The 19,084-nt window shown below is 40.3% G+C and overlaps 1 protein-coding gene and 1 long non-coding RNA gene across 21 annotated transcripts in view; both read left to right on the top strand.

Moving 5' to 3' along the window:
- The first annotated feature begins 249 nt into the window (after positions 1-249).
- Positions 250-19,084, top strand: part of SLC8A1 (solute carrier family 8 member A1) — a 243,303-nt gene continuing 224,468 nt past the window's right edge. For 16 of the 20 annotated variants that reach the window (XM_040993139.1, XM_040993133.1, XM_040993131.1 and 13 more), the window contains exon 1: positions 251-2,317. In XM_040993139.1, the coding sequence (XP_040849073.1) occupies positions 480-2,317 (1,838 nt within the window). In that variant the 5' untranslated portion in view covers positions 251-479. Of the gene's footprint in view, positions 2,318-19,084 lie in introns of all 20 variants that reach the window. The other 4 variants (XM_040993129.1, XM_040993127.1, XM_040993128.1 and 1 more) reach the window with 1 other exon arrangement.
- On the top strand, positions 6,178-17,253 carry LOC121164838. Its single transcript, XR_005885171.1, has 3 exons — positions 6,178-6,187; positions 8,243-8,246; positions 14,773-17,253. It is a non-coding gene; the product is annotated as an uncharacterized LOC121164838 (long non-coding RNA).

Here is a 19,084-nt window from a genome sequence, read left to right as displayed (position 1 = left end):
GTTTTTCAGGGTCTGACATTTCACTGCACCAATCTTATGAAGATAATTGTGTCAATGAGTTTTCTTTGAGGCTAAATTAGATTTTCTTTTAAACACTTCAGTTTCTTTTTAAAATTTTAATATCTAACAATTTTTAATTTTCATATTCAGTTTTTACATATAGATTATATATACATACATTTCTTGAAAATGGAAAACAGGAATACTAGCAAAATCTTGTGTGAATCTCAAAATATTTGGTATATAGTAATAAATAGTTTCACCGATTTTTATATTGGCTACTGTGTAGTAGTCAAGACTAGACTGTAAGTGAACTTTTCTAAAAGTCAATTGTCTATGTTGCTCTGCAAATGGAGATCATGCTTAGAAACTTCAGAGACTGAACAGTAAATTCCTTAATCAACAATGATGTCAGAATAATGACCCATTAAGGATCTCATAAAAATAAGTAACTCATTGATCTTTGTCTGCCCCATCCTATGTTCAGCAGGTTGGCAACGTTGCAAGTCGCATCGTACAACATGTTGAGATTAAGGCTCTCCTCCACATTCTCCATGGGATTTCGTCTGTTAGCTATTGTGGCTCTCCTGTTTTCCCATGTGGACCATATAAGTGCTGAGACAGAAATGGAAGGGGAAGGAAATGAAACTGAATGTACCGGCTCATATTACTGTAAGAAAGGGGTGATCTTGCCCATTTGGGAGCCCCAAGATCCTTCTTTTGGGGACAAGATTGCTAGAGCTACTGTATACTTTGTGGCCATGGTCTACATGTTTCTCGGAGTCTCTATCATAGCTGACAGGTTCATGTCCTCAATAGAAGTCATTACATCTCAAGAAAAAGAAATTACCATCAAAAAGCCCAATGGAGAGACCACCAAGACTACTGTGAGGATCTGGAATGAGACCGTTTCTAACTTGACCCTGATGGCCCTGGGATCTTCTGCTCCAGAGATTCTGCTTTCAGTCATCGAAGTGTGCGGCCATAACTTCACTGCAGGAGACCTGGGTCCTAGCACCATTGTGGGAAGTGCTGCCTTCAACATGTTCATCATCATTGCGCTTTGTGTTTATGTGGTCCCAGATGGAGAGACCAGAAAGATAAAGCACCTGCGTGTATTCTTTGTGACTGCAGCCTGGAGCATATTTGCCTATACTTGGCTCTACATCATCTTGTCTGTTATCTCGCCTGGTGTTGTGGAGGTCTGGGAAGGTTTACTTACTTTCTTCTTTTTTCCCATCTGTGTGGTGTTTGCTTGGGTAGCAGACAGGAGGCTTCTGTTTTACAAGTATGTCTACAAAAGGTATCGGGCTGGTAAACAGAGAGGAATGATTATTGAACACGAAGGAGACAGGCCATCTTCCAAGACTGAAATTGAAATGGATGGGAAAGTGGTCAACTCTCATGTTGACAATTTCTTAGATGGTGCTCTGGTTCTGGAGGTGGATGAGCGAGACCAAGATGATGAAGAGGCTAGGCGAGAAATGGCTAGGATTCTGAAGGAACTGAAGCAGAAGCATCCAGAGAAGGAAATAGAGCAATTAATAGAGTTAGCAAACTACCAAGTCCTAAGTCAGCAGCAAAAGAGTCGAGCCTTTTACCGCATTCAGGCTACTCGCCTGATGACTGGAGCTGGCAACATTTTAAAGAGGCATGCCGCTGACCAAGCTAGGAAGGCTGTCAGCATGCATGAGGTCAACACGGAAGTGGCTGAAAACGATCCAGTTAGCAAGATCTTCTTTGAACAAGGAACCTACCAGTGTCTGGAGAACTGTGGTACTGTGGCTCTGACCATTATCCGTCGAGGGGGTGATTTGACCAACACTGTGTTCGTTGACTTCAGAACAGAGGATGGGACAGCCAATGCTGGGTCTGACTATGAATTTACTGAAGGGACTGTGGTCTTTAAGCCTGGGGAGACCCAGAAGGAAATTCGAGTTGGCATCATTGATGATGATATCTTTGAGGAAGATGAAAATTTCCTTGTGCACCTCAGCAACGTCAAAGTATCTTCAGAAACTTCTGAGGATGGCATACTGGAAGCCAATCATGTCTCTACCTTTGCCTGCCTGGGATCCCCTTGTACTGCCACCGTAACTATTTTTGATGATGACCATGCGGGCATCTTTACCTTTGAGGAAGCTGTGACCCATGTGAGTGAGAGCATTGGCATCATGGAGGTGAAAGTGTTGAGAACATCTGGAGCTCGAGGAAATGTTATTGTTCCCTATAAAACCATTGAAGGAACTGCCAGAGGTGGAGGGGAGGACTTTGAGGACACTTGTGGAGAGCTCGAGTTCCAGAACGACGAGATTGTGTAAGTCACGCAGATCGCGATATATATTTATCAGTGTGTGTGTGTGTGTGTGTGTGTGTGTGTGTGTGGTGGGCTTGTTGAGTATTTTGTGAATGTGAGTATATGTACGCTTAAACTGTCATGGGGAATGGTAATTTTGAAAGTGTTCATGTGTAACAGTCCTTGCTTGAAAGCCACTCAGCAATCGGCTTCATACACAAAGCCCTGAATTTTGACACCAGGATTTTACTTTAACTTCTATACTTTTGCATATTTTAAGGACATTATAGGACATGATGAAATGAATGCTCTGACAAGGTTTATCTGGGCTCTTAAGATGGGTTTAACAATGCAGATTCTGTCGAGTCATAGTCTGTGCACTGCAAAGGAATCTAAACTATACTAGGCCTCCAGTTTTGTTGGTGAGTACAAATACAGAAAACTCAAAGGAAATACATTTCAAAAAGTGTCTTGGATACCAAACCTGGCTAAAACCTTGCTGTGGCTTTTATCTGACATTGTTTTTTGCGACACTGTAAGATGATCCTGCTTGAGTGCTAATGATTAATTGTGACTAATGGCCAACTTTCCTTCTTCAGCTCCATGCCAGTGAGGGGAAAGCCATACAGCCCTTACTTAGCTCAGTCTGGTTTCGCTCTACATGGTTAAACAAGCTGCTTTGTTTGATAAAATGATGAGGAAAACAATAAGATGCTTTTGTCTCAGTATCCTAGTTGGCAGAGAGCAAGCCAGAGAATAGAGGTGGGTAACAATTATCTCCCTGTTGGCACTTGACAATGACAATCATCTTGTCACCCAGAGTGCCCAGCAGTGAGTAGCTAGAATTGATCATCCCTTCTTGCTCAAGAGGGTTTTGTACTTAACTTGCTGAAAATAAGACAGAAGATTTGACCTAACGAACCTTATCCAAACTGCCAAAGGAACTCTAGAATGCAACAAGTGTCCAATGAATGATTATGTGGGCTGTCATTGGCAGTTCAAAATTTTAAGGAAAGAACCATTTTACATAGTTAAAGTCTTGTGCTAATGGCACATACTATGTTGAAGTAGCAGATAAGTGCATTCAAATGTGGAGTTTCCTCTACTAAGGGTACAGAGAGACCAAGGGTAGATCAACAAAGTGTACAGGTTTTCCCATAGGGGACTATCATCGTCTTTATTTCTCTTTGATGTTGTCTCATATAGATGAATGGTTATGAAGCATAATAAAATGAAATCAAGCAAAGCAAAATTTTAATATCTACCCTCTGATATGTAATAGTGTTTTTGTTCCAAAGTATGCTGTTTTGATTCTTCTGTTAACTGTTCAAATTACTGGCATAGGTTTTGTAAGGATACTGATTACCGGAGGCTAAGAATATGGTAACATAATGTTGTGATAGCCAAGTAGAACTTTTCCAAAGGTCTTGCATTGAATGCAATCTTCCCTGGCTTGGCACAAATTTTGTTTGCCTGCTAGGAATTTTTCCCCATGATCTCTTCTAATCATTTCGATTATTTAACCTTCCACTTTAGAGAGCACTCATGAAGAACATTCTCAATGATACTAAAGATCTCTTTCATTAAATAAAATCACAAGGGTAGGCCTTAAGTATAACTCAGTTGATGTTTGATTTAATGTTTTCTTTATGAGAGCATAGTCTTGCTTCCTCTGACTAATGGTTCTGTGTTGGTTTATTGGCAAATCAGGCTTATCTATTTTGCTATCATTACTTTCTTTGCAGTGGCACAATGTAGAAGAGGTTTCAGGAATAATACTGATAATGATTTGGTAACTTATTCTGCCAAGCATAATTTAAAATATTTACCCTGTGTAATTCACTTGATTTTACAGTTCCTAAAGAGAATATCATGAGATGTCGATCCTCAGAAATTAACATTCCTTTTGAAAATTGTAAAAGAATTTGTAGAATTGGTGAAAGTTGGCAGGAATTAATAATATGTCTATATATTAGTTCCAAGTGACATTCCAGATTGCCAATTCCTAGTTTCATATTTACTGTATTTACTAATTTGAAAAATGAAATCTTGGCAAGAGGAAAATGCTGTATTCATAAATGCAGTGATAAGGTCCATATAGTTTTCTACAATTTTTAATTATTGTAAAGACTTATTTTTATAGGGAAGGCAGATTTTTACAGAGAATGAGAGAGAGGGAAAGATCTATCTGCTGGTTCACTCCCCAAAGGGCAGCAACACCCAGAGCTGAGCTGATGCAAGTCAGAGCCAGGAGCTTCCTCCAGGTCTCCTTTGCAGGCAAAAGTCCCAAGACTTGGGGCTATCCTACTGCTCTTTCAGGCCATAAACAGAGGGCTGTCTAGAAAGTAGAACAGCTGGGGCACAAACTGTGCCCCATGTGGGATACTGGCCCCTGAGGGTAGATGATTAAACTGTTATACCCCAGTGCAAGTCCCCTATAGTTTTGATTTTAGTTTTCTCCTTAGGTTATAGTTACTGGCAAGCTCTGTAAATGCAATGGGTCTATTGATGGTGAAAATTTGGGGAGTGGAAGTTGAGCTTAGCCCTCAAGAGTTAAAAAATATGTCATATATAAATATATATATACATATGTATGTATATACATATACACATACACATATTTATATATATATATACATATGTATAAAGATACATATATACATGAACACACACAGACATACTTCATATTGGAATACTTGGCTGTGACTCCCAGCTCCAGCTCTGACCTCAGCTTCTTGGTCAATATGGACCCTGGGAAGCAGTGGTAATGGCTGAAGTGATGGGGTTCCTGCTACCTGGTGTACTCCTGAGTTCTGCTTACAGCTCCCAATTTCATCTCAGCCAGGCCTCAGCCCTTGTGGGCATTTAAAGGCTGAATCGATGGGCATCCCATTCTCTCCTCTCCCCTGGTCTCAGCCTGGACCAGTGTAGGGTGTGGCAATAATTTGTGGAGTAAACTAGTAATGGGAAGATATTTCTCTGCATTGCAATTAAAAATAAGTAAATGCAATTTTAATTTATGTATACATATACATATGTGTGTATCTTCACAGCTTAGAAGTAATGTTTTAAAACAAATTTACTTATTTTTATTTGATAGGCTGATTTTGCAGAGAGGAGAGATAGAGATCTTCCATCTGCTAGCTTCCGTGGCTAGAATCGAGTTGATCCAAAGCCAGAAATCAGTAGATTATTTCAGGTCTCCAATGTGGGTGCTGGGTCCCAAGGCTTTGGACCATCTGTTGCTTTTCCAGTACACAGGCAGAAAGCTGAATTAGAAGTGGAGCAGTTGTCATATGAACCAGTGCCCATATTGAATGCTGGCACTATAGGGCATAGGATTAGCCTGGTGTGCCACCATACTTGTCCCGGTCATTATCTTTATTTCTTAATGGAACATTTTCTGCTTGGTGATTCTTTAGTCCTGTAATGCTTTCCCAGGCCACAAGTTGGGAGATGGAAGGGAAATAGAGTAGCCGAAATATGAACCAGCCTGGGAAAGCATTACAGGACATCATGGGATGTTTGCTTACTGTTCTGGAAAATGTTAAAGTTGACTAAAGCAAATATAATCCAAACTTAAGTATTTAATTATAGCTTAGAACAATAGCATTTTCTAGATGATTTGAAGACCGTAAGTATTACATATTTAAGACGCAGAATTGACAAAACATGTACGTTGGCAATTTTACATAGCATATTACTTAGATCAGCTTACTGGGATAGGGATTCTTAGCCACAGTGTGATGAAATAGGCCATGATTCTATCATGGATAGATATTGTAGTAACTATCATATGTTCATGTGTGGTTGTTACTCTCTTCAATGAATTATGCCGGGGCTCACAACAATTACAGCTCTGACATATCTAAAGGATTTTTTTTTTTGCTAGTATATAGGACTAAAAAAGAAAATGTATACATAACATTTGGAGACATCATAATCCAGGGGAAATAATATTCCTTTCGATTTTTGATTCTGTATTATCAGTGTTGCACTCCCGTATGGAATTTTTAACGTCATATTCACTTGAAATACAAAGAGACGGGGAGAAAGTGACTGAGTTGTTATTCACTGATGTACTGCCAAATGAGAAAATGAGACAGACGACTTCCTTCCCCTGGTTTACTCCCCAAATCACAAAATAACCAGGACTGTGCCAGGTGAAGATGGAGCCTGGAACTCTGTCTAGATCGCCAGTGTGGGTACTGAATGTCCAGCTATTTGAGCCATTTTCTAGCTTAGTGATCAAATAGGGTAATTGTGTGTGGAGAAATTAGAACTGAAGAAAAAATGTAGTGGATATAATATCGCTAACCAGAAAGGATTGTTAGCAGTACTACCTTGAATCTAACACTCAAAAATGTGCATTATAGAAATTTTTTTTCTGCTACATGTAAACTATTAAGATAATGTACAAGTGATATTTGATGTAAAATTCTTGTAAATGTGCCAATGCAAGTGATTGGGATGGAGGGGTGAGTGTTGTCTTGCAACAGATTTATCTTCCACCTGTAATGCAGGCATCCCTCCCACACTGGCGCAGGTTTGTGTCTTGACTGTGCCGCCACTTATCTGCTCCTCAGGAAAGCAGAAGAAAATGGTCCAAGAAATACGTAGGCCCTTGACACTTATTTTGGAGACCTTGATGGATTTCCTGGCTTTTGGCTACGGTTTGGCCCAGCTCCAGCTTTGGAGACACTTGGGGAGCGAATCGGTATACATCCGTATCCCATTGCACCACAGTGCCTTTTCCAGTCTCTGAAGAAAAGTACAAGAATTAGTGTGAAACACTATTTTATTTTGTTTTTGTGTATGAGGCCTTGGTTTCTAGAAATGATTTCGATTTACTTTAATCCTGTGGCTACTTGAGCTGTCCTTGACCCATTTTGCCACCTATCATGATGCCGTTTGCTCAGCAAGCCTACTGCCTTTATCTTATAAAATTGAAGCTGATTTTCTACTACGTAGAGAAGTGGAAAGAGCTCCTCTTTCCTTCCTGAGGACATCAGAAACCAGGGAAGGAGAGTTAAACATACTTTGCCCAATTCCTTTGAATGGAGCAATCTGGAGTGTGTTACATCTATCAAAGGGTTATTTGTTATTTTGTTGCTCTGTCCTTATTAGCTGAGATATGGATATTTCCCTATGGGCAACATTGTAATACTATGGGAACTGGATAGATATTACCTATAAAATATCCCTGATGTGTTCTGTCAGAGTTACTGAAATCTAGTTATTGGAGATTCGTCGTTGGGGTGGGGAAGATGCTTGGTGCCAGGGTGCAATGGCTTTGTGTCAGGTGGGGCAAAGGGATAAAATATCCAAGTGTCAGGTCTTTGACAGCTGCCATGGGGAAGCCAGTGCAGAGAAGCTTGGCAGGAGGGGCCCACTCAGCAGGCAGGTCTTCAGCTCGTGCCATTCTTGTGATTTCTTCTCTTGGAATGGGAAAATCCAGAATTCCCGAAGGAAGACAAGCAATCAACAACATGGGCAAAGTTATAAGTAATCTCCTTGCTTCCTCCCTGGCTCAACACAGATCTACATAATACCCATCTATTTGCTAAGTGTTGAGCCGGGCAGGGCCCTTTCTTTTCATAGGACTGCAGCTGTCTCCTAAAACCAGGCTAAGTAAACAATGTCATTTTGTTTCCTGCCTTCCTCCTGAGCACTGCGTGCTCCAGATGACATGTTCTTTCCTTCTTAGTGTTTCGACAAGGACGCATAGGGGATAGGCATTGTGCTGTGTGATGACAGATGACTATAGGGAGGTAAGGAGCAAAAACAGAGCCAGTGGCACAACTTGGTTCATTTGCCTTTCATACTGATGATCATAATCACAGGGCAGCCGGGATTTCAGTGTAGCTGATAATTCAAGTATAAAATGGCCAAGGATATCTTCTGTGTGTAGTACCCTGTTCCTTGGGGGACCTAAGCATTTTGCAGTCTGGTATTCTGAAGCCTTTGATCCTTGAATGCAAGGACATTCCATTTTTCCATGTTTGATTTCCTCATGCTGCAGATGAATTCACGAGGAAACTTGAAGAGCCCCATCTCTGTTACCTTCCACTTCCTGTGGCTTTCAGCTCTGAGCTGATTTTTCTATCCCATGGCAAATGAGGACGATAGTACCAGTACTCGTGGTGGAAGTGATGATGGTGGTGGTGATGGTAATGGCAGTGATTATAGAATTGGTTGTGGTAGATCTCAGTGGGGTGATCATGGTTGGTGGAGGTGAAGGCAGTGGCATTAGAGGTGATGGCTGTAGTACTGACGGCATGTGGTTTGAGGGGTGGTGGTGATGGTGATGGCGGTTTTCATGGTAGGTTATGACATGGTGTTTGGCGTGGAGATGAAGGTGATAATTGTGATGGTGGCTTTGGGAATGATGTGCTTGTGGTGGTGATGGTATGGTTGTGGTGGTGTTGTGCTCATTCATAGTGGAGACAATAGTAGCGACTGAAGTGATAGTGATGATGGCGAGAATGTGAAGATGTTGAGTGCCAGGTAATACAATGTTCATATTTAATCCTCACAGGTGCATTAAATAGTTACTATTTATCACACTTGCTCTTACAGAAGGAGAAACTGAGGCTTTTAGATGAACTTTCTTTGAGTTCAGGCAGCTAATTGAATGGCTTAACAAGTCAGCAGGACCAGCTCAATGGCAACCAACCAGGCTGTGCTGTTCGAGACGTTTCTCCTAAGAGTTAATTTATGCAAGGAAGAGCATGTTTGAAGCCGTGGTGTGTGGACTCCTGTGAAAACATTTCCCCACGTGGCTTGGAAGATGAATAGCATCACTGTTAATATTTTCTGGAATTCTTGAATGGGTGTCGGCCATTCTTCAGTCCCTTCTCCATTAACCTGGAAATGCCTGGAATAACTGAGTTTGAGAAATGAGAGGATGGCAGTGCTATCATGGCTCTCTGTACCTGACCCATCCAGTTAGTGTCTATTCCTCTTTGTTCCTAAATTTAAAACAGAAGCATCTTGGTTATTAGTGCTCTGTCGTTGCTTGCCCTGGCTCTGTCGCATCGAATTTCCTTATATGGCTGAACAATGAAAGCAGTTTTGCTCCATACTTAAAATAGTATTTTCTTGGTCCCCTTTTCCCCCCTATATTAAAGATGATGTAAATTAATGAAAACGGACAATTACTACCAGGGGACACTTTTAAATTCTTGGCAGTGCTGGCACTGGATTTTTTTTTTTAATTTGTTCTCTGACCCAGGAGGGGATTAACAGTAAGAATTACTCGATGAGGAGACTTTCTGGGAATAGGGCATTCCCAGGGCGCTTGTGGTATAGACCTGCATCCCGAGCTTCCACAGTAAAAAGTCATTCTCAGATACTTCTCCAAGTGTAAGTTCAAGTTACTCTTCCTGCTGAGTTGCATTCTTTCTAGGAGTCAAAAACCAGAGAAATAAATTCTACCTGAAGCCAGGGAGTATCCCCAACATTACAAATGTAGCATTCAGGGGTGCAATATAATTGCTTTTAAACTACATTATTATAACTTCCGTAGGCAAATTACTGGCCAATTTGACTAACTCACTGGCAATTGGTAAGCACAATTAATTATGACATCTGAAAGAAACTTATAATTCCTCTTCAATACAGAACATTTAAAAAAATATTTTAGGGCCCAGTGCTGTAGCCTAGTGGCTAAAGTTCTCACCTTGCATGTGCCAGGATCCCATATGGGCAGCAGTTCTAATTCCAGAAGTTCCACTTCCCATCCGCTCCCTGCTCGTGGCCTGGGAAGGCAGTGAAGGATGGCCCAAAGTCTTGGGAACCTGTACCCACGTGGGAAACCTAGAGGAGGTTCCTGGCTTCAGATGGGCTCAGGTCCAGCCGTTGTGGTCACTTGGGAGTGAATCAGTGGATGGAAGATCTTCCTCTGTCTCTTCCTGTCTGTCTTATCCAATAACTTCTAAAATATTAAGTATATATGTTTTAATTATTTGAAAGATAAAGTTAGAGACTGAGTGAAGAGAAGCCATCCACCCATTGGTTTACTCCCTGAAATTGCCCATGGATCGAGTCCAACCCAGAGGCCTGGAAACCCACCCAGGTTTCCCACACAATTGGCAGGGGCCCAGCACTTGGGCCATATTTCCTCTGGCTTCCCAGGTGCTGTTTCACTGTAAACATAGGATTTGATTTTCCCCACAAAAATCAAATCCTAGCCTAAGAAGTAGTATTGAATGAGATTTCAGGGCCTTGCATGGTAGCCTAGCAGCTAAAGTCCTTCCCTTGCATATGCCAAGATCCCATATGGGCACCGATTTGTGCCCTGGCAGCCCCACTTCCCATCCAGCTCCCTGCCTGTGGCCTGGGAAAGCAGCTGAGAGTGGCCCTAGGCCTTGGGACCCTGCACCTGTGTGGGAGACCTGAAAGAGCTCCTGGCTTCAGATCAGCTCAGTCTCAGCCGTTATGGCCAGTTGGAGTGAATCAATGGACGAAAGATCTTCCTCTTTCTCTTTTGTTAGTCTACATTTCCAATGAAAACAAAATAAAAATCTAAATGAAATTCCACTCCCTAATAGTTGTGTAATCACTTGAAGGGCATGAGCCCTACTTGACACTAGAAAGATGTAAGCGTTAATATCTTATTTGTACACTGCTCACTTCATAAGGTGCTACTTAATAAGGTTGCTTGCATAATTCTCAAAGTTGCCTTTTCACTACGTAGAAAATTGAGATACTTAAGAAATGGATTTTCCTAGCAGCTGTTGAGTGAGAAAGCAATCTATTCCGTATACCTCATGTGATGAGCAAAACACCTCGTCACATGGTGCAGGGGTCGGCTCGTGGTCCTGAGCTCATAATGCATCTGCTTTAAGGTACATCGTTCATATCCCTACCTACTCAGGCCATAGAAAGTGCAAACATTGGCCTTGAACAATGGCAGTCTGGATGATACACCCGTCATATCTGGATACCTTTGAGTTCCTACTTCAGGAACAGTGATGACCTTTGGTGTCTCTGATCTAAGCAGGCAGTAGTATCCGTGACGCTTATTTTAGCAAGGGAACCACTGGAATCGCCCCCTCTTTTTTTTTTTTTAAAGATTTATTTTTATTATGTTTTTATTGGAAAGGCGGATATACAGAGGAGAGACAGAGAGGAAGATCTTCCGTCCGATGATTCACTCCCCAAGTGAGCCGCAACGGCCGATACTATGCCGATCCGAAGCCAGGAGCCTCTTCCGGGTCTCCCACACGGGTGCAGGGTCCCAAAGCTTTGGGCCGTCCTCGACTGCTTTCCCAGGCCACAGGCAGGGAGCTGGAAGGGAAGTGGGGCTGCCGGGATAGAACCAGTGCCCATATGGGATCCCTGGCGTGCAAGGCGAGGACTTAACCACTTGCGCCACCGTGCTGGGCCCCTGAATCGCCCCCTCTTAGGAAGTGTTTATTCCTGCTGTTCAGGGCGGGCATCAATAAAATGTACATGTGCAGAGCAAAATTCAATTTGTGGCGGTGAACTCTAACTAGCTAATTATTTGCAGCCGTTAAGTCTAGTGCTTGATAAACTGCAAATGATTATAAATAGAGAATTGCAAAATAGAGTTAACATCCATTAGGTAAAATCGGCTTTGTATGGGTTAACACATCTATAAAAACCGGTTATGTATAAGGAAGTTGAGTACACTTAGCATACCTTTAGAGTTTCAACAGGTCATCTCGCCAGCAAGGTTAGAGATTCCTAGATAATGATCATGCATGTGTGAGGTCACACTCCACAGGAAGACATATTCTGACATGTCACTAAGTAACTGGTGTGATGCAGTTTCACCTGTTCATGAAAAGTAAGAGATATGAAGTCAGGTTGTCTTATTTAAAACCCTGCTCCAATATTTATTTGGAATGTCATATTGAGCTAGTAATTTCATGGTTGACACATTGAATAAAAACTCAATCCATTTTGACAGTTGCGAGAATATTAACTGTAACTTGTATAAAAATAGGAAATCTCTATAAAATAGTTCTGCGGCTGCTCCAGTTCGATGAACTATTTTTTAAATAGTTCATAAACTTCATTTTGGTGCAGTAGGAGGAACTATGGAATACCATCGCAAATAAACTAGCACGTTATGTTAATAGGCAGTTGCCAAATGAAGGTGAAGCAGAAACAAGTGGACCATGCACACGTGACTGCACCCCCTCTACCTTCTGCCTTTGAGATTCACACTGGGATAGGACGGGGCACCGGGAAGCGCGATTTCCACTACATTCTGAGCAGAAGGATTTCTATTGTGGTTATTTCTGAACATCAGAGCATCCTCTGCTGCTACTTTGTAGTCTCCAGCCTCATTATGTTTCACCACCTCAAGCTCTTTTGTACCCAGTAAGCTAGACAGTAGACGGAGGCTGTATTGTAAGATATTATAAATAGATGGCCGCATACCCACTCCTGGCAACCAGAGGCACTGATGCAGTGTTTTGTGCGTTTCTGAAGATCTGTGAATTGAAAAATCTTGAGGGTTTCCAGTTTATTTCTGGCTGGCAGCTTGCTTTGGACAATTCTGAAGCAGGAAGTTCTTGACAAACAGCCTAAGACTCCATTATCTTCTGGCTGGAAAGCTGAGGCAGAAAGCCTGGTTCCTCTATTCTGTTGAAGTGTATTTCTGAAACCTGAATCTGCAGTTTATTTGCACAATTTTAAAAAAAATCAATATGAATCTGTTAACAAAGTATGATTGGGTTCTTATCCGATATTTTAGTTAACTTTCTCGAATACCAATATGATTATTTCAGAGACATTTCTTTCTTGCATCCTTGGCTCATGATTAGAAAAACACAAACAGAAAATCCAGGTTTTCCCAAGCTTCTCCCGAATTTGTACATTCATGGGGATTTCAAGCGATGTTAAATATAATCATCGACTTTGAGTCGATGGGTGTTACGTAATCTTTTATTCCTGTTTAGTTGCAGTTATCAAGGAAAAGGTAACACTTCTAAAGCTGTTATTTCCTATGTTCATATCTTTTAATTTAATACTCCAGTTAAAATTTATCCGTGCTACCTCTTTCCATGCTACATAACGGTCCAGCTCAGAGGAGAAGTAATTTGCCTTACCGAACTTTGATCAAGCTCATGAATTTTAAATATCTAATTGAAGGCTGCTGCAAAATATGGGTCTCTGGTGCCGATTTCTTCCTGGGTGAACATGAAAGCCTGCTCTGTGCATGCGCTTGCTCATTACATGCTGTATCATTAGTCTCAGTGGCCCCAATTAGGTCACCCAGTTGTCACTTACTCCCCATGGCTTTCCAAATTCCTGTCTCCCTTTGCCTAAATGCAGGCATCCGAATTGTGTTTCACTGTATTCCTTGTGTAAACTGTGAGATTCCAGGTGGGAAACATAGAAGCTAGGACATTATCTCTTCTCACTTAGTGCTTCCCAATGGATGTTGACCCATGCACATCTACCAGGATGCTCCAGAGAAATGATGACATCCACATTCTGAAATATATTTGTGTATCAAAGCTGGGAGGATTATCTGAATATCATATCTTACAAAGAACCACATAATGAAGTCATCTGAGGGTATGAGTGTAAATCAGATACAATCTGGCTCATCTTCAGTAAAAATTGTGCTGAACTATAGTTGATGTCCTCAGCTATGTTAGGGGCTGGTGATGGGGGGAACACATGGAGAAGAAAATATACAAGGCTGAGAAAAGCCTATTGCCATGGCCGAACACACCTAGTGTGACGGAAGATCGTTGGCAAGAAAAGCAAAGTTTATCTCCTCTTTATCGTCCCCTTTGTCTGAAGGGGCCTGGAAGAGGTTATCAAGTTCATTCACTCAAAAGATACTAACTGAATGCGTGCTAGGTGCCAGAAAATTACAAACATGAGAAAAATATAATAGAGAAGGCCTTTGTTAAAGAAAACTGACAGTGCAGGGCAGGGTGGAGGGTGACCCAAGCATGACATACTAAAGGATACAACGGTGCGGGTGAGAAAGGGACGTGTAAGGATGGAAGAAGTCCTTACTGAAGTAAAACATTGAAAAATCATAAAATAGAAAGATTGATACAGGCAAAAGCTAGGCAGGGAAAACTACCAAGTAAAAAGTTTCTGGAATTCAAAGAAGTCAAAGAAGCAGAGTCATGTAAGCAGCCCCTATCCCGGACAGGGAAAGAGCCCATTAAAAAAAAATCCATGGTATTACCCACTTTCCTGTAGCCCTTGACCCTTTGTGCCCTAATCAACTAAGATATTTTTTTTTTAGTAAAGAAAATCCAGCAAAGGACTTAGAAATGTCACACAATTGGGAAGCAGTAAAGCTGCTTCCACTTAGCCTGGGCTTCAGTTCACTCCTTCCATTGTTGCTGTGGAATAAGAAAACTGAGGTTGGGAGTTCTCACCGCAGAGGATCGCCTGCCTCCTGCGTTACGTGTTTGCAGACAGTGATGGCATAGGTGTTGTAAGTGTGTGTTTTATACGGTCTACGTTTCAAGCGGTGAGTTTTGGAAGTTGGGTCCTCCTCTGACCTTCACAGTTTCCTGTATAATACTTTGGCTTAAAACCAACAAGGAATGAGCTGACGATGGTTAGATTGGAGGTTTGGTTGGAAACTCAGAAACACTTTAGATCAATTTGTATTAATGGCCTTAGACCCACCCATGCAACCTTGGGTGCAACGGGACCTTGGCTTTCCTACAGCTCTGCTGATTTCACCAGCCAGCATGGAAAGGAAGCCTGCTTCTGCATCTCACTAGACACTCACTGCCTTCAGCTCTCACCACACGTCCTGTGTCAACCTCTGTTATATTTTTCGTTATCCATCTAGTAATGAAAAGCTATAGGTTCTAATAGCTATACAACCCATTTAAAGGTGTTCTAATTTCTCTTGTATGTCATATGTGTGTATATATGTATATATATATGTGCATTAGCAAGTGTGTGTGTGTGTGTGTGTGTGTATAGAGAGGTGATAGATGTTCTCTTTAAAATTGCCTGAGGAACTGTCTAGCTTTATAGAGAAACAGTAGTACATTCATGAAAACTTGGAGAGCTCTGGAATATAAGAGCATGAATAACAGTGACATCTTCTAGTGTTTTTCAAATGCCAATCAAAGGGAACATGCTCAAAAGATAGTTCAAATGTAGCATAATCTTATGTGTATAAATTGTTGAGGAAAAATGGAGTTTAACTATTAGAGTCTGAGTGCATGCATGCATATTTTGTAAAGGTGCCCTAAGCCACTTGAATCTGATATTAACTACATTTTTTTGCACAAGTGGAGGACATTTACGAGATCAGTGCTATCAAAACAGAATGTGTGTGTAACATCTGAGACAAAAAACATATTGCATAAAATAATTCTACCAGGATTATAATATGAGGGTATTTCAAAAAAAAATCATGGAAGGTAATTTAAAATAAGTGAATTTTGGTGCAACAGAATTTGAAATCCATGAATAATTTATTCAAAATGCATGTTTCGTGATTTTGAAGGCCCTGATATGCTTGGTTGTCAAATTTTTGCACCAACTTAAATTTTCATGAGAATTTTTGAAATATACTAGGCTAACAAATTGTCAAACTCATGCTAATAATTTTCATGGAAAAGGGAAACGTAGGGAAATTTACAATAGATCATGTGAAAACTTGCTGGTAATGCAATCAGAATAATTAAGATGAGAAAAAAAGGCAAGCAAGCAATTAAACATGCGTTAGCATAAATATAAACAGTGAATTTCATTAAAATCAATAACTACTGAAGCCTTTGAAGGGTGACCTCTTTCTCCCTATTTTTGTATTGATGCAAAATAAATGTGTTCAAATAAACTATGAAACAATATCAGTGCTACAGTGCCTATGGAAAAGGGTTCAGTACCTCCTCTTTGCCAGAAATTGAAGAATTGGTACACGTGATTTCCCAAGAATTCTAATTGGTAGAATGTGCTGGAAAGTGGGCAATTGTGACATTCTGACTCACCCAAGTATTTTAAAGACAACTCTTTAAAAACTACCATTTAAAGATATGGAAACACTCCTGCACTTTTCTTAAGAAATCTATATTTGAGACATTCCTTGGATTGAATCCATGTTTTCCATATTTATTTTATTTTTTTCTGGCAAGAACTGCTTTAGCAAGTGTAGCAACACAGCTCATCCGACTCTAAATCACTCATCCCTGCCCCAGCATCTCCTCCACTTGGGAACATGAGTAAGATTCATTTCTGTCATGAAATTTAGCGTTGTCTGTCCAATAATTGGGATATTTCTTACCGCAACTGGGAAGCAATTCACAACTTTCAACTCACTTTTCTCCTTCCGGTTTATGAGATCTACTTCATTTACGTCACTAATTCTCTGTCAAAATTACTTACACCGCTGTAGGGCTAAGAAGGGAATGTTACTTGAACTTGCTCAGTAAATTATGGAGTTTTCATGTGATTATAAATCCGTTTGTGGGCACAGGCATTAAAGATAATTGCTATTATCCATAAACTTTCATCAGTTTTGTGCAAAGGAAAAATTGGCCTTTGTCAATTTTTTTTGGATGTAACTTGTCTGTAAGACAAAAATCACTGTTTCCCTACTTTTCAGCATTCATTTGGACAATAGTGGGACTTTTTTGAAGACAGCAAGTTAGCTGTTCAACAATTGACTGCCTGATTAATAGCGCATGCAAGGCCAGTAAGCAAATGATGATTCATCAGTTAAGATTCTTCAATATGTACAAATATTGTGACACGGAATTTTTTTAATCAGTTCTGTAGCTGTTGTATAAAATTACATATTTTAATATTTTAAGTTACCATATCTATTATACAAAGTTTATCTCCATAACAATTCCAGAGGACATCAGTAAAACATGTATTATAAGGGAAAAACCGAAATCAACTTAGTGGTGTTTTTTACATTTTTATTTTAAATTTTGAAATTTATGGTACAATTCTGTAGTCTGAGATTCCCACCCCCAAACTCCCATCCCACTGACTGATTTTCCCCATTTTGCTACATTATTATAGTCCTTCATAAGGAGTTGTAATTCCATCAGCCTGTTATTTAAGTGTGCCCTGACACAGTGTCAGACAGTCCATCATCCCATTGTCTAGATATATCTAACAGTTTCATTGGGAATCCGTCTTTGATTTGGAAGTAGGGGTGCATGTTGTATCGTGTATTCACATCTGAATATGGTAGTCTGTTACTTCATCAGTATACATGCCAATTTGCCTGATGGTTTCCTTATATTAGAGAGAACAGATGGCATTTGTCTTTTGGGGACTGACTTATTGCACTGAGCATAATGGTCCCTTGTTGGGACCATCTAGTTGCAAATGGAATAATCTCATTCTTTCTGATAACTAATTACTCCATGGAGTCGATGTACCATAGTTTCTCTAACCACTCCTCTTTTGATGGGCATCTGCATTGTTTCCATGTCTTTGTTGTTGTAGATTGTGCTGCTGTAAATATAGGATTACAGATCCCCTTCTCATATGCAGTTTTCATTTCCTTTGGGTATATTCCTCGGAACGGGATAGCTGAGTCATATGGCAGGCTTATTTACAATTCTCTAAGCACTTTACAAACTGATTTCCATAGTGGTTGTACTAGCTTACACTTCAACCACAGTGAAGTAGGATACCTTTTTCCCCACATCCACGCCAGCAGGTGTTGTCACAGTTATGAATGTAGACCAACCTCATTAGAGTTGTGTAGTACCTCAATGTGGTTTTCATTTGTATCTCCCTGATGACTAAGGAATCTGAGCATCTTTTCATATGTCTGTTAATCATTTAAATCTGTTCTTCTTAGTGTTTTCAAGAGAATAAAAATATTGCAAGGTTTGACTACCACAGACATATTTGATCAGCGCAAAAGGATTTGTTTTTTAGGAATGTATACAGTGATACCATTATTCCCCTAATAATTAACAAGAGCAGATTAGAAAAACATATTCTAAAATTCATTGATTTACCTTGATTGAGGTTAATATTCTCTATTTTAAGTGAATATACTAATCCATGGTGACCTTAAATTTATGTAAAAAGTTATATCCAAAATGAATTAATGAATTAAGTAATAATACCTAATAAACAATAGATTTCCACTTTAATTTTTCCTTTGGGGCACATGACACTCTCAAGAGCCTTTTACCCAACAGTTTTTATCTTGCTCTCATCTTGGAGACAGTGTTATGCATTATTATTTGTCCATTTGTTTTAGATACCAGCGTTATCTAAGTAGGTTCTGTGCTTGTCAAGCCTCTCACACTGTTTCCTTATCAGTATAGAGTTAATGTCAAATTTTAAATGAACTGTATATGAACAGGAGAATGACAGATGAAACTACAACATTTTCTACTATATTGATGAGAAGGCTGCAGAGAATGCCTAAGTAGTTTGATCAATGACTGTTTTATGGGGTAGTCACTTGGCACAGTAGTTAGCCCTGCATTTCATATCAAAGTGCCTGGGTTTGAGTTCATTTCTGCTTCCAGTTCTGACTTCCTGCTAATCCACACAGTTGGAGACAACAGGTGATGGCCCACTAGTGTTCCTGCCAACCACTGGAAGACACAGGATGGCGTTCCAAGCTTCTGCCTTCAGCTGTGCCCATCACCAGCCATTGCAGGCATTTCAGAAATGAACCAGCAGGCAGAAAAGCTGTTTCTCTCTTTCTTGTTGGATGATAATTAACAAAATTTTGAAAATAACCATTTTAGAACTTAAGGATTTTCCCAAAATTTACTCTTGTAGGCAAAATGGGGACAGAGACCTAAGGGATACGTTATTGTCAATAATGTCTTT

This window comes from Ochotona curzoniae, unplaced genomic scaffold (genome assembly GCF_017591425.1).
Source record: "Ochotona curzoniae isolate NIBS_2020 unplaced genomic scaffold, NIBS_Ocur_1.0 contig_883, whole genome shotgun sequence".
NCBI classification, from domain to species: Eukaryota; Metazoa; Chordata; class Mammalia; order Lagomorpha; family Ochotonidae; genus Ochotona; species Ochotona curzoniae.
Note: the sequence above shows the minus strand (reverse complement) of the source record. Positions and strands in the feature narration are given on the sequence as shown.